We start from the raw sequence: 15,136 nt of genomic DNA, 5'->3' as shown, positions 1-15,136 counted from the left end.
CATCTTGGAATTTAGCTTTGAACATGAGATCTGCCCTGGTGACATACTGCAGGAAGAAATGAGAATCCCTAAGGTACTACAGGCACAAATTAATTTGAAGAGAAGCTGTAAAACCTTTCTCTATAATTCAACATTTTAAATATTAAGAGGTGCCAACTGAATATACAGACAATAGAAATAGAAACTTTCAATGGGCGCAAGTCCTTGTAGGACTCAAAGAATGAGTAACTGTAGGATCACAAATAAGCAGTCCTATGGTATCTTAGAAACTAATAAATTGATTAGGTCATGAGTTTTTGTGGGGAAAAACCCACTTTAACAGATGGATTTGGATTTGTAGGGTATTACCTTTCTTTCCTGTAACTTTCAACATGTGCATGAAGTCATTTAATATATAAACATATTAATATTTTTTGGCCAGGTGCAAAATTACTAAGATCAAAATTTCAAAGTAAGCTGTGTTACATTTTCTTCGCTTTATGTAGAGCTTTATATAATATGGATGAAATGTCAAGTGAAGATATCAATTGAGTAGATAAAAAGCAAACCAATGAGATAATGCACGTTTTTGGAGCAATGAATTTTAACTTTGTGGGCGCAGCATAAACTGAGGAAGTGACAGCAATAGAGGTGGTGTATTTTTCAGAGAAAAACCGTAGTTTAAGTGAACACCTCTGCAATGCATAGCTGCTGTACACACACTTGGTTTTGCATTCATTATGAGTGAGGTCAAAGTAATTAATTACCAGTCAGATTTTAATACTCTAGTGCAGACTATATAATTAATAGTAAGTAAATAAACCGGAGACAAAATCTGCTCTGAATTACTCCCTTGCTACCCATTTGATTACAGTTTACCCCATTATAACATGGCTATAGTGATTTTACTTATAGGCTACACATACACAAGCAATTTTTGTCAACAAAACTTGGCACTTCCACCGACAACCTTCTGCCTCTGTCGACAAAAAAGCTGTGTGGATGCTCTGCGGGGCCTTCTGTCAACAGGACACTGTGCAGCCCTGCCTCCTGTGCCTACGGTTGGCTGTTTTGATGAGAGTGGACGGTCATGCCAGCCACTCTGTCGACAGAGAAGATCACTCTTTTGATTCTCTTTAGCGTATAGCTGCAGTCTGTCAACAGACATTTTGTCAGAAAAATCTCTTCCCTCAGAAACGCCTGTTGATAGATGCTTCTGGTGTAGCCAAAGCCAGAGTGTAAAAGGATATGTAGTCATGCTTTCTGGTGACCATATATTTTTGGTAGGTTATGAAAAATATATTTTGTGGAAAAATGGTATTTTAGTATAATTTTTTTAAAAAAATATGATGTGCATTTCAGTAAGAAACCTCACTGTTTACATTGAAACGCCTGTTGATTTCAGTGGGATAAGGCTTGGGCACTTTGGGCCTGATTCAGTGATAACTTACTAGCTGCAATTCGTATAATATGAATTCGAATTGCTGCAATGTTGCCATAAATACTATTTATTTGCCATAAATGCTTTTGCTAATTCTTTGAAATCTGTTTTAAAAGACAGTTTTTTTTCTTTCAGACTTAAATAGCAGCAATTTAATAATATATAGAAACCTCCTAATATTTTATATTATGTTTGCTCTTAGCTGTTTCTGTCTGTCACAAACCTGTAAGTGGATTTTCAGAAGAAGGCACGAACTGGAGTGATAGCGTGCCATTGGATTTCCAGGATTCCGTCTCACTGAAAGAGAGAATGGCTATGTACCAAGCAGCTGTGTCCAAAGTAGAGCGCAGGAGCACCTCTGCCAATGTAAGATACTGCCTTCTATTTAAACATCACAATTGCATCCTAATTTGCTGTTTCTCTACATACAGGGTCATATTCTGCTTGCTTATTCACAGAAGCAGTCCTACCATTTGCCCACATTATCTTCAGTGAAACAAAATTGAAAACCTGAATTCCTAACACCTACACAGCAAAGTCACCAATTTATTTCAGTCTCTTATTAATGAGAGTTTGCATACTACTGATCTTTTGTGCACTAACTCTATTAGGTATATTTAAATCAACATGGAATTGAGAGATTAGCAATGTAGCCACTCTGCTCAACCAATTATGGTTACAATTGCCAATTTTTAAAATCAGCAGATAGTAAAATCATATTCAAAACAATATTTAACTCTGGCTCAACAAGCTGAGGAAGTTCAATTTACTACAGTGTAAAACTAGATAACAATACAGGATCTTTAAAAGTAGGAATGGGAGGGACCCTGAGATGTCATTTAGTCCAGCTCCTTGCATTGAGGCAGGACCAAGTAACTGGTTTGTCTAACCCGTTCTTAGAAACCTCCCATGTAACGAAAAATGAAAGAGCATTGTTTTATAATAAAATTATCAACACAACTAGTGACTATTAGGTAAAAGTTAAAAAAGGGACTAATTTTGTTTTACTATCACGTGCATTTTACTATTTTGTTGTACTATGATGAATAGGAATTTATTTTACAGAAATACTTAATATTGATGCTTAGAATTATGAACAGAGTACCTGCCTCACAGACTGTTTTATTTTTAAATATCATTCACATAAGGTGCTAAAAAATAAACCATAGCTACATGTACAGCATACCAAAACACTGTATATTATCGGTAAATTTTGAAAAATGTTTGTAGAACAGAAATAGCCAAGTAACAATTGTACTAGGGTCTCCTAAAACCATGAATGAAATGGCAGGTGACTTGAATTTGGTTATGTTTGGAAGCACCCCTTACAAGGGGACAATGGAATGTATACAGTAAATAATTAAGGTGCACACACAATTTCAAAACTAAAGGAGTGCAGCATCTGGGTCTGAACTGCACATGGAATTAAAGATTTATCATAAGCACATGCTGACAATAGAAAACATACTTGGAAACTGTATTTCAGTGGTGTGGTTTTCTTTTAGAGTATGTTAGAAAATATAAGTGTAGTATGTCACAGTGTTCTTTAATGGACCAGAAAATAGGTACTTAGATTTTCTCTTTTAAGAAAGACAGAAATGCTGTGAGAAGTAGTTATAGGAGCCCATTAACAAGTCTGGTCTCCTGATGATTTCAATTTGTTTATCTTTTTGGCATCAGTAGGAGGTTTTGGTTGGCATGAAGAGAAGGACAGACCATTAAAGTGACTGAAGAGACATTATTTCAACAAATAAAAGCCATTGTATTTTTTTTTTCACTCAGTTAAGTTCTCTTCAGAATGTAAAGTTGGAGACTAAAAAGGAGTAGCTCTATAATCCCTGAGTCCTGGACCAGTGCACTTCAGTGTGTGTGTGTGTGTGTGTGTGTGTGTAGAACCATAATTGTGTGGAGAAATATAATTGAAATATAAGGCTGGTGGGAACTCAGGCGTAATGATGTTTGGTTTCAGTGGCTTGTTCCTTTATCATTAGTGATTCAGACAACTTGAAGAAGGTCACATGCAGAAAGCTGATGAAAAAACTACTTAACAGAAGTGAATTATGACACTTTGGGCATAAGGTGCTAAATGTTGTACTGTGTTTGTCTGCATGATCCTTAAAATGATATGGAAGGAGTTAAGAACTCTGATTTTTTTCTTTTAATTTTCCTAAATGATTTTCTCCTACTAAAAACCAGAGGAAATGTCAAACTACTTTTACCATTTTAACTTCCCCAGAGACGTAAACTTCCTGAAAAGTTTACTTTCACACTTTGAAGAGGTATTACTCACGTAACAGCCAGACGCAGAAAAGTGTGCTAACATTAATAGAGCTCATAGGACACAAATATTTGTAGTTTATACAAGGCTCACGTAGTCCTACAATAATCCCATGTGGAGTTTCTAGATGAGTTATGAAAAAGGTGAAAGTTAACACAAGTTAATCGGGACTCAGATTACAGTGGTGTCACAAACTAGTCTAAATATACCTATAAATAAGTTATTTATCTGATGCTCTGCTGAGCTGTCATGTCACAGCACTAATTTATATATACAGTGTCACACAGTTTATCACTATATCCTGCAAAATTGGCAGAGAACTTTGGATGAGTGCATCCTATTGCTGCAAAATAAGGCATAAATTCATAATGGTGAGAAAATTAACCATTGGAATAAATTATGAAGTCTTATGGTGGGTTCTCCATCACTGACATGTTTTAAATCAAAATTGGATATTTTTCTAAAAGATCTGTTCTAGGAATTACTTTTGGACAGTTCTATTACCTGTGTTCTACAAGAGATCAGAGTACAGGATCAAAATGATTTCTTTAGGTCTTGATTTTTATGGAAAAAAATGTGTTGTCCCTAACTATAGCTGTGTCCACACGTGCCCTCTCCATTTGGAGGGGGCATGTCAATGAGGCACTTCAGAAGGTGCTAATGAGGGGTTGACATGAATATGCAGCATCTCATTAGTATAATAGCAGCCACACGCAACTTCAAAGTGCTGCTTTTGGAAAGCACATTGCTCATGTAGACAGGGGCCTTTCGAAAGGACCCCGAACTTCGAAAGCTCCTTCTTCCTAAAACCAATTAGTGGCACTTTTGACTCATGTGCAGCTGCCATTATTCTAATGAGGTGCTGCATATTCATGTCAGTGCCTCATTAGCATCTTCCAAAGTGCCTCATTAACATGCTCCCTCTGAAAGGAGGGGGCACGTGTAGACACAGCTTACATAATACAGTAGAATATCATAGCTATTATAGTCTGTCACAATAATGGTTAAATACCTCTGAGTCTATCTTAGAAAGGGCAGAGCTCAGATAAGAGTTAGAGAAAAGAATAATATTTAGGAAAAAGGTAGTTATTGCTTACTTGACACTTCGGAAGAAAATATTTTAGACCAACGCATAACAAACAGTGTCTGATTGATTGTTGTAAGAAATTAAAAGCAAAGCACATAGCTCACCTAGATTACCAATAAAAGACATCCCCCATATCATTTAGGAATTTTTAAGCAAGGGGCTCTTTGAATGTAACATCCTCTTAAATTTTCATTTGATAAACTATTTTACTACTGGATTTGTTTTCTTTTGATATACTGAAAAAACTCTTGTATGATTTTCATAAAACATCATAATAGTCTGTTGGTAGAACCTTTATAAATAACAGGTGTTGCATTTACATGATAACCACAGTGATAGGTGAAAAATATTTTCTTTCAAAAATGAATGAAAGATGTGATGAGAAATATTCGATTTGTGCAAATAATGTGCTCATATGACACATTAATATGAGAGAACACAAATCACAAAATTCACAAGGTGAAACAGTTCCTAAAAACACAAAAAGAGCTGTGTATGTCCAGATCCTAGAGGACATAGAAATAATTTTGCATGCCTCTCTCCGAGATACTTATCTACCCCCCTTGCAACACCATTACTGCAACTCATCAAAGTTCTGTGAGCTGGGGAGGTATTTTCATCTTACAGATGGGGAACTTGGATACCAAAAGACAAGGCCCGGTCTACATTAGAAAGAAAAGATATATTTTAACAGCAGTTAAAATTTTAGTGTAAAAAGCAGTTGTAGTTCTTGCATGTGGTAGCCAGTCAAAGAAAACCATTAACTCCACCTTTGGACCACATGTCCAAACAACTGCCTTGTTAACATATGTTAAAACACGTTTTTTCCTCTCCAGTGTAGCAAGAGCTTAGTAATTTGTTCAAGATCAGAGGATGTATGTTGCAGAATAACATAATGAAACTGACTCTGCCCAGCCACAGGCTAACATCATAATCACTGGATTATTACAGCTACTGAAGGATTATCCCTTCATCAGAGAATAGTTCATGGCATGACATTATCATACCGTGTCCTAAATGCACTCTTTCCTTGCATTAATATCAAGAATGGGAAGTAGGGAATTATGGGAAGTCTCCAGCTTCTAGAATGACTGGTTGAGGCAATGATTAGACTGGTGCCCAGAGTACTCCTGGCAGCACAGTGGTCTCTGAACATTACCATTGCACACCTTCCTGCCAAATCTGTAACAGGGACTCCTCAAATGTAACTCAGAATCTGAGTCCTTTGTGCTTAACCATGCAAACATACTCTACTCCTATCTCTTCAGAGTCACAGAATAATAAAATTAGAAGGAACCACAAGAGGTGATTTAAGTCCAGTCTCCTGCCCTCATGGCAGGACCAAGCACCAGCTAGATTATCCTTGACAGATGTTTGTCTAACCTGTTGATAAAAATCTCCAATGATGGAGATTCCACAACCTCCACAGACCATTTATTTCACTGCTTAATTGCCCTGACAGGAAGCTTTTTCTACTGTCCAGCCTAAACCTCCCTTGCTTCAATATGAGCACAGTGCAAGAAATTATCAGCAACCGGCCCCAAGAGAAAACGGGAGAGCCCAGAAACAGGCACTGAAAATTAGGGATGCCTTGAAAACCCGGTTTATGAATGACCAAGAAGGGTGTTAACTGCCCACCCATGCTGTTTCTTTGCCCTTTATGAAACTGCATGACAACCATCAACCACCACCCAACCCCAACGCATGTTAACCAATAAATGAAACTTCCTCCAAGCTGTAATGTTTTTATTTAGGGGGCACTAGTGACAGTGTGGTGGGTATAGGGAAAACAAAAGGATAATAAGATCATGGCTCATCATAGGTTAACCTTCTGCTGGGAGGTGATTTTCTGGGACCAGAGTGCAGGACTCTCTATGACCTTGCCATGCCCCCCACCCCTCCCATTCTGGGTCCATGATGAGAGGAGGGGGCAAGATGTGTGGAGGGAGGAGGTATGGAAGGGGAGGGCACAGACTGGATGGGGGACGAAGAGCTGGGAGGGAAGCGGGCTGGCTGGGTTCAGGGAGGTCTAAAGTGCTGGTGCCTGGAGTTCCTGGGGGATGCAGTGCTCCATCCAAGGGAGGAGAATGACTGGGGTAAGAGTAGCATGTAACAGTAGTGCCTGGAGCAGCACGGGAATGCAGGACCCTAAAAGGGGAAGGTAGCGTGTAAGGATTGGGTGGCATGCAGTGAGGCATGTGTTGGAGAGGGGGTGCAGAGTTCGTTGTTTTCTCAAGCATTGCTTCCATTAAGACAGAGGTCACTGATTGTGATTTCTCAGTTAGTGACTGAATCAGCTCAGTCTGCCTGTCCATTATGAACAGGAAAGAAGCATGCATTTGTGCTTGACAGTCCATCATGGTTTTCCTCCAATCAGTCAGCTCTCCTTTTAAGTATGTTACAACATGAAAATTAGTCTCCAGCATTTCATGCTGGGACTTTTTCTTCCACCACATTTGGGGCAACCTCTTATGGGCAGGTCTTGGGTCTCTCTGTCATCTAGCAGGGTTAGGTCCTGATAAAATAAGTGTAGAAATATTAATGGCATTGTCAATAGCAACATTTTTATCTTCACTTGGGACAATGATCATACTAATAGAATAAATGGGTGTCTGTCTCTATAGAAGAACACACTGGAACCACAGGGTCACAGTGGTGACTCTTAAGGCTGCAGAAAGCGTGATTCTAATCGTAACGATTTAAGCTCTTCTGCAGCTGAGGTTTACCTTTAGCACCATGGTAAGCTGTATTTGCTTCATCGGAGGAAAATTTTGCTGCTTGTCTGAGCCCAACCTTCTTCGAGCAATGCCAGGGAAGTGGGTTGCGGGTGGCGACACCCAGCGGACACCAGCCCAGGGGGAGTGGGTGGCTGCATTGCAGTATTATTAAAGCAGTTCCTGAATTTTAAAGCAGATGCTTCAGGAGTTAAAAAAAGACAATAATAATGACAAGTCACTCCAGGCATGCACGTAAGCCAGGGGAGGGTCCGATTGCCTGCCAGAACGTCGGTGGTGCTGGGTTGCCTGGAGCATGCGCTGCTTAAAGTTGTGCCTGAATTTTGAAGTGGCTACTCCAGAAGTTAACATATTATTAAATGTGAATGCAGGTGCACACATGAACTGGCGGAGGCTCTGATGGTACACAGGCCTGGGGCAGCGAGGGGCGCCACATGTCCAATTGCCTGCCAACCCACCTGGATTTAAAAGTGGCTGCTCCAGGAGGTGCATTAGTTTTGCTGTGCACTGGGTGGGTCCCAGGCAAAAAATCATTAGTGACTCACAAAACTTCCCATGCATCCTAGGTTGCCAAAGGAGACATCAGCCTCACCAGATTAAGAAAAAGGGATAAGGAAAGGTTGCTCATTCTGTATGGCTACAATGTTGGAAAATTTGTAAGAATGCTCTGTGGGGCCATGCTTTCAGATCACTTACTGGTGGCTTGGTGCAGGAAGGTGTCTTACCATGGAAGCAGGAACAAGTCAGGTCTCCCAAGAAATCTTGTGAGGAGAATTTAAGAGTGCCTGTCTCAGACCTTCAGCTTTTTGTCTAAACAGGATCAGTGCTATATCCCCAGAAATATTAACAAGCTATTCTAAGGGAAATAGACATGGACTTCTCAACCCCACAATTGCAACATACTGTTATCAGTAGGAAAAAAAAAGCATACTTACCAGAAGTGCCCTCTCCAGGATCTGGGTTTGCCTCTGAAGCCACCTCCTGAGTTAAAGTGATGGGCTCCAAGTCGAGAAACTGCTCCTGGCTTTCTGGCTCTGCTTGTACACTCAGCCGGACCCCACTGTCATCCACGTCTTCCAGATCAGGATGCACTTCATCATCCTCCCGAGGAACACTCTGTAAGGAGGAGTTGAGTCGTCTTCTGGGCAAAGAGGATGCATCTGTCCCCTGAATAGCATGGAGCTCATCGTAGCATTGGCATTTCTGGAGAGATGCCTCAGACCGACCATTCACTTGGTTGCATTTCAGGTAGCTGTGTCCCATCTCTTTGATCTTTACGGAGCACTGCTAAGCATCCCTGGTGTAGCCTTTAAGAATCACGCCTTGCGATATTTTAGCATAAATATCAACATTTCTTTTAAAACAAAAAGCAGCCAAGTAGCACTTTAAAGACTAGCAAAATAGTTTATTAGGTGAGCTTTCGTGGGACAGACCCACTTCTTCAGACCATAGCCAGACCAGAACAGACTTAAATATTGAGTCTTTAAAGTGCTACTTGACTGCTTTTTGTTTTGATAGTGTATAGACTAGCACGGCTTACTGTCTGTTACTATTCAACATTTCTTTTGCTGGCTTTGAGCTGGAGGAAGATAGCTTCTTCCCCCACACTGAGATAAGGTCCAAGATCTCCCAATGCCTCCATGCTGGGGCCCTTTTGTGACCCTGAGAACTCATGGCTGCAAGGTGTGCTGCAGAGATGTGATCCACACATCTGCTTGCCATGTTGGCCAGAGACAAAAGGAAATCTAATCAAAATTCCCAGGCTGATGAGCATCGCTTTCTGTCACCTATTTCCTACTCACCTGGAAAGCAGCAAAGGTAGAGCAATGACCAGAAAGGACATATTGAGGGGCACAGTGAGACAGTTTTGGAGGCTAATAAACTCCATTTTAATAATAATGCCATTGGCACTTGCAGAATTCGACATTGCAAAATCTACTTGCAAGAGTTATTCCCAGGGAAATCAGCATAACAGAAGTTGACTTTAGAACCCCTTAAAATCAACCTGTTGGTCAGTGGAGTGTACATTGAAGGTTTATAAAATCGACCTTAGACCCTTAAATTCAACTTCATCTCCTAGTGTACACCAGGCCTTGCATTGCCCATATAATCCTCTGAAAATTCCTTCACTTGTGCCAGGCAAGCATGAAATGGCCAGTTGGTATAGCAACGGCCTGTTCACATTTGTTTGACCATATATGCACATCTTCAGACATAACTTCATGACTTTTTCATCTTTTGAAGGTAGCCTAACAAACGGCACTATCCCAAGTTGCTTTTGTCAGATATACATACTAGCCACCCCAAATAACTTTGTCAGTATAAGCAAACGAGAAGATTTACCCGGTATTGCTGAGGTCCTTATATTAATTTTTTTTCTTTATTTAAATTGTTATTCTGGGGTGGGGCTGGGGATGAGGGGTTCAGTATGCAGGCTTCCTTATGGAGAAAGGACTGTCCCAGCTCTCTCTCCATGCAGCAGTTTGGAGCCAGGTGCAAAGCCCCTCTCCATGGCCACTGCAGCTCTAGCAGGCACAGATGGCGGAGTGGTGCATAGTCCCAGCCAGCTCCTTTCACCAGACTGGTGATTCTGTCTTTTTAATGTATGGTTTTATGAGAAGTAATCCAGACACAGCCCATATTCCTGGCACAGCCAGACCCTGACCTTTCTTCCCCATTGGTCATCCAGGATGTGTCCCTGCTTTCCATCCCAAATCCCCTGCTGCCCTCATGTGGCCGTTATATAGTAGAGCCATCCCTTTCCATTTTATGAGACGCAATCTCATACCCTCCCAAACGTGGCTGCTCTAACGCTTTGTGGAAAGACTTGACTACCCAGAGGCCCATGGGATTGTGGAATACTTCCAGCAGCCTCTCAAAATTCAGAAGTCCAGTCGGGCTGTGTTTACATTACAAAGCAATAGGGCTGGAAACAATCATCCCTCCCAATTGTTTCCATGTGCAGAATAAATTTTATTATGTGCACCAAGGCATGTGTGGTTGTGTATCTCCAGTAAAAACACATGCTGCTGGCTGTGGGTATTCTGCTAATCATCTGGACAGCACCTGAATCTCTTGTACATGGCAGCCCAAGTGCTCACTTTACCAGGAACAATGGATGTAACGCTGGGTTCCGACACAGACCCTCTATCCCCTGGGGTCGTGGGACCAAGCCTGGGGTTAGGATGATTTGCTGGTGGACTGAGGTGGGAGAGCGAGGTAAGCCTGAGCTTGAATTGGAACCCTAGACTCACATCCCCCCTTGCACAGCTGGATATTGGTCATCACCCCATCTGTTAGACTGAGTAAGGCGATGGAACCTGTTCTCTCTGCTGTTCAAGGACCATGCAAACTGTTAATTTTTAATAATTAACCCTTTACTTCTACCAGCATCTCAGTTTATGACTACTCCATTCTCCAAGTTTATCAGCTTCCAGGTTTCAGCCTGTCTCTTCTGTATTGTGCACCCGAGTAGTCCTTGCAAATACAAACAGTATTAAACATTGCTGGATATGCATGGCTAATCCTGAGAATTCTGAAGGAGGCCTTTCTGAACTTGGATGTCAGCTTTGGAAGAGAGGAGTTATAGACCTAACAGAGTCTACTGCTTGTCTCTCAGAAGGTGTTGCACACCACCAGTCAGTGATGCTAAAGGAGCTCTGGATTACAGAATTCCATGGACTATTTCTTATTTGTGTGTTTTTATTTTTTTTAAATCAATGAGATGATACTACCACAGGGACCCAGTGAGGTTTTAACAAGTAGTATTAAGTGTTTATATGTTTAACATTTCTGACAGCCTTATTAGGAGTTTGCTTTATTACTATAGCTATGACATATACTAATATTCATGAGTTCTGTGTGCTAGCTACTGTTGCATTATGTTTTAATAATGAGAGATCAGACATTAAAGTGTATCCTACAAAGAAGCAAGAAGATATTTCAAAGTTTTACATTAACTACTTAAACATAGAATCTTCCGTACAATGAGGTAGCAGAGCTTGTAGGATATAGTGATAGAAGTTATCACTAAGTTGTTACATGAATTTTGGAAACAAACAGTTACTTAAGTGGTAAATACACAAATTATTTTTTATTACCTAATCAAAAGTCATTTCCATGAATGTCTGTTCTTGCTGTATACGGTAAATAACACTAATTTTATCTATTATACTAGGCTGTAGAGGAAGCAGAGACCTGTACAGTACCTGGAGGCTTAGCAAGTGTGAAGAAACAATTTGAGAAATGGGATAATGTCTCTTCACAAAAGACAATTGAACATCACCAGTACGAGCACAAATCTGTACAGGTAATAATAATAGTATAAGCAATATCATCTTTTAGGTAAGCTTGAGAGAAAATACTGTTATTTGCCATGCTGACTATGCTGATTAATATCATGATCAGTGAAAATTTTTTTGTAACATACGTATGTAGTGTGATTTTTCTCTTTGACATTTGCTACTGTAATTGTATGCTCTTTAGGTAGATAAACCCTCTAAGTGGAAGAAAGATCTAGACGTTTTGCTGATCTACAGGCAAACAAACAAGTATTGCAAGAATCTTGTCTTTGGAGTTGTAACTCGTTATAAAAATATCTGCAAGTACTTTGCATATATTTTACTTGAAGCATTAAGCCATTTTCCTTGAGAAGGAGTTTGCTGTTTCCTTCATGTTTAAATTTAATCAGCTTCCCTGGACAGATCAAAAATTGCATGCAAGAACCCAGATGCTACATAAAACCACATTCCAAATGTTTTAGATAAAAGGTTTTTGCATTTTATTACTTCATTATCATATATCATGAAAACTGGTTGCAGCAGATAATGATTTTGGAATATATGAAGACTTAGTGCAATGAATTTTATTACACATATATACTGTGCACTCTGAAAAATAGCAATGGCGTAGTGAAAAGCTTTGTATCAAAAGGTAAAGCTACAATTTGAAATAGTCCTACTTTGTGTGTTAAATTAGGGCAACTTTGCACAAGATTACTATTGATCATTTTATTCCTCATGAATGTTAGAATCCACAGCATTTACACACAGTACAGTAAACTCCTTCATATCCAGCAGCCCCGGGACTGGGAGGTTGCTGGATATGCAAATATTCTGATTAATAGGCACGGACAGGGGTCAGTGCCTGCCCCCCCAGTAACAAAGTTCAACCTGCCACCCAGCACTCCAGCACCCTCCACTGCTGGCTTCTGCTCAACTGCTTCCCCTGCTTTATTGGAGGGGACAGCATGGAGCCACTTGAACATGCTGACGGGATCGGGGGGCTCACCTTGCTGCTCTGGGAGACAGACACTGGGCAGGAGAGAGGAGGAGACTGCCAGCTGCCCACACAGGCAGCACAGATGGGCACAGGGCAGACACAGTGGGCCAGCCACGAGGGGTAGGCGTTGCTCCATAATTCACAAACACGAGCCACGATGCCACTTCTCTACGTTCCCACCTGGTGTCCTCTGCCCAGAGCTTCAGTTGTGAGTTATACCTGTTATTTGAGTGTGCCGGTTACTCAAATACTGGACAAAAACGAGTTTACTGTATAAGCCAAGTTCTGCATTGGGGTATGCTTGGGCAGTTCCCAGCGAAGTCAATGGGAGACTAGTGTACTGAAAGTCATAATTGGAAGATTAAATAAATGAACTATAATAAAGATTAAATAAATGGAATATAAGTAACAGCAAATGGTGGGTGGCTGGAGGTACATTTCGATGGAAATCATGGACTTGCAAATGCAGAAATTTGAAAAGGTATTTAAATTTTATGGAAAGGGACTGCGGTAAAATAAGAATTTATAATTTCAAACATTGTTAAATTAAAGTTGTGATTTTTTCAAAACTGTTTAAAATATTACTGGGCATCATGATTATCTAGTTGTCTACTAATCCATTTCTTCTTTGCAGTCTTCCTATGTGACCTGTTTAATGCTTTAAAATGCACTTGAATGTGTTTATATAAGGTTTTGGGAGAACTGTTATTTTTATTTCTCTCTTGTGTTTCCATAATGCTTGCTGGTGGGACATATGAAAAGGTCTGTTCCATTGACTGGAAATTACATCAGTTTACACCAACAGGAGTCTGCCTTTTTATGGCAACAAAATGTAATAATTGAGTCTGATTCCTCTGTCCACTACATCAATTTCTAATAGTGTACTTCTGTTGAAATTAATAGTGTGAAACTAGTGTAACAGAATTTTGAATCAGGTACATACTTCCTATGGCTGACAGAAACGAGTCCAGGTTTTATACCTGGAATTAGTCACATGCATGAGTGGCTCAGACTGATATGGATATTCCAAATTCTGACATTGCATTTAGGTATGAAGAAAAGCTAGCCACAAAGAGAACGTAAATCAGAGACTAGATTATTTTAAAGGGAGAAATGACTGACTTTAAAAGAGAGACCTGTGAAGAAGTGCAAAGAAATGTTAGTGAGAATATACCCTCTAACCCCCCTCAGCAGAGGGAAGTCCTTCCACAGAACCACATGTGATAGGGGAGGAGGCTGCCCTCACTCCTGTCCCCCATCACTTCTCTGAGCCATTGGCTTGGCAAAGGGGGATGAAGTCAGTCGATTGGCTGCCAGGTGCCCTCCTGCTGGCCTATTTAAATAAAATACAGGCACTTTGCTCTCTGGTTAGTTGCCCTGTCCTCCCAGCTCTTAACCCTACACAGCAGTGTTATTTTGGAATAAGCTTTTCCAGAATAGCTGATTTTGAAATAATGTGCTACACACAAAATGAATATCTAAATAGCACTCAGCTATTTTGAAATAGAGTGTCCACATGCAATAGCATCTGTTTCAGATTAGAGCCCCTGAAAGTACTGTAGCTTATTTCAAAATAGACCCTATTCCTTTTCTATACAGCCCTATTCTGAAATAGCTATTTCAGAATAGGCACTATTCCTCATAGAATGAGGTTTACAGAATTCAAAATAAGGCGTCTTCTATTTTGAAATTTTTTCGAAATAGCAGTTTTGCTGTGTAGAAACTTGCAAAGCTATTTTGGAGTAACGCCCGTTATTCTGAAATATCTTTGCTGTGCAGACACACCTTAGGGTATGGTTACACTGCAGTGCCCTGTCAACAGAAGTCACTGTTGGAAGAGATTTCCCAACAAAACTTCCATGTTGAGAGAGTGCTGCCATACACAAAAGCCAATCAGAAGAGCACTCTGCTCTGTCAACAGAGCACCCAGACCATCTGGCCATTCTCTTGACAAAACAGGCACCCAGAAGCACAGCAGACAGGACTGCCCATTGTTCTGCATGCCCTGTCTGTTGAGAGAAGGCTCCCCTCCACCACCCAGAGCATCCACACAGCTTTTTTGTTGATAGAATCTGTCAACAGCAACATTGTGCCTCATGGCTGAGAGACAGAACTCTGCCAGCAAAACTGCTGAGTTTTGTTGACAAACTGTTGACAAAATGCATTTTGTGTGTGGCCATGCCACCAGTCTTGTCTACAAAATTGGGATTTTGTCAGCAAAACTCACTAGTGTAACTGTAGCCCATGTGTTTAGATTAGGAGCTATGCCACGTGTCTGACTGATCACCTGTTTATAGAATCAGGAAGGATTTTTCCTGTTGGCTTGTGGTCTTGTA

At 40.4% G+C, this 15,136-nt stretch overlaps 1 protein-coding gene across 3 annotated transcripts in view; it reads left to right on the top strand.

Annotated features, from left to right (window-relative positions):
• XIRP2 (xin actin binding repeat containing 2) overlaps positions 1-15,136 on the top strand; it is an 83,360-nt gene that overhangs the window by 28,369 nt on the left and 39,855 nt on the right. For all 3 annotated transcript variants that reach the window (XM_075000979.1, XM_075000978.1, XM_075000980.1), the window contains exons 2-3: positions 1,623-1,786; positions 11,698-11,829. In XM_075000979.1, the coding sequence (XP_074857080.1) occupies positions 1,623-1,786; positions 11,698-11,829 (296 nt within the window). The remainder of the gene's footprint in view (positions 1-1,622; positions 1,787-11,697; positions 11,830-15,136) is intronic.

The sequence above is a fragment of the Carettochelys insculpta genome, chromosome 8, assembly GCF_033958435.1.
Source record: "Carettochelys insculpta isolate YL-2023 chromosome 8, ASM3395843v1, whole genome shotgun sequence".
Taxonomy (NCBI): Eukaryota; Metazoa; Chordata; order Testudines; family Carettochelyidae; genus Carettochelys; species Carettochelys insculpta.
This window is presented reverse-complemented; position numbering and strand designations above follow the sequence as displayed.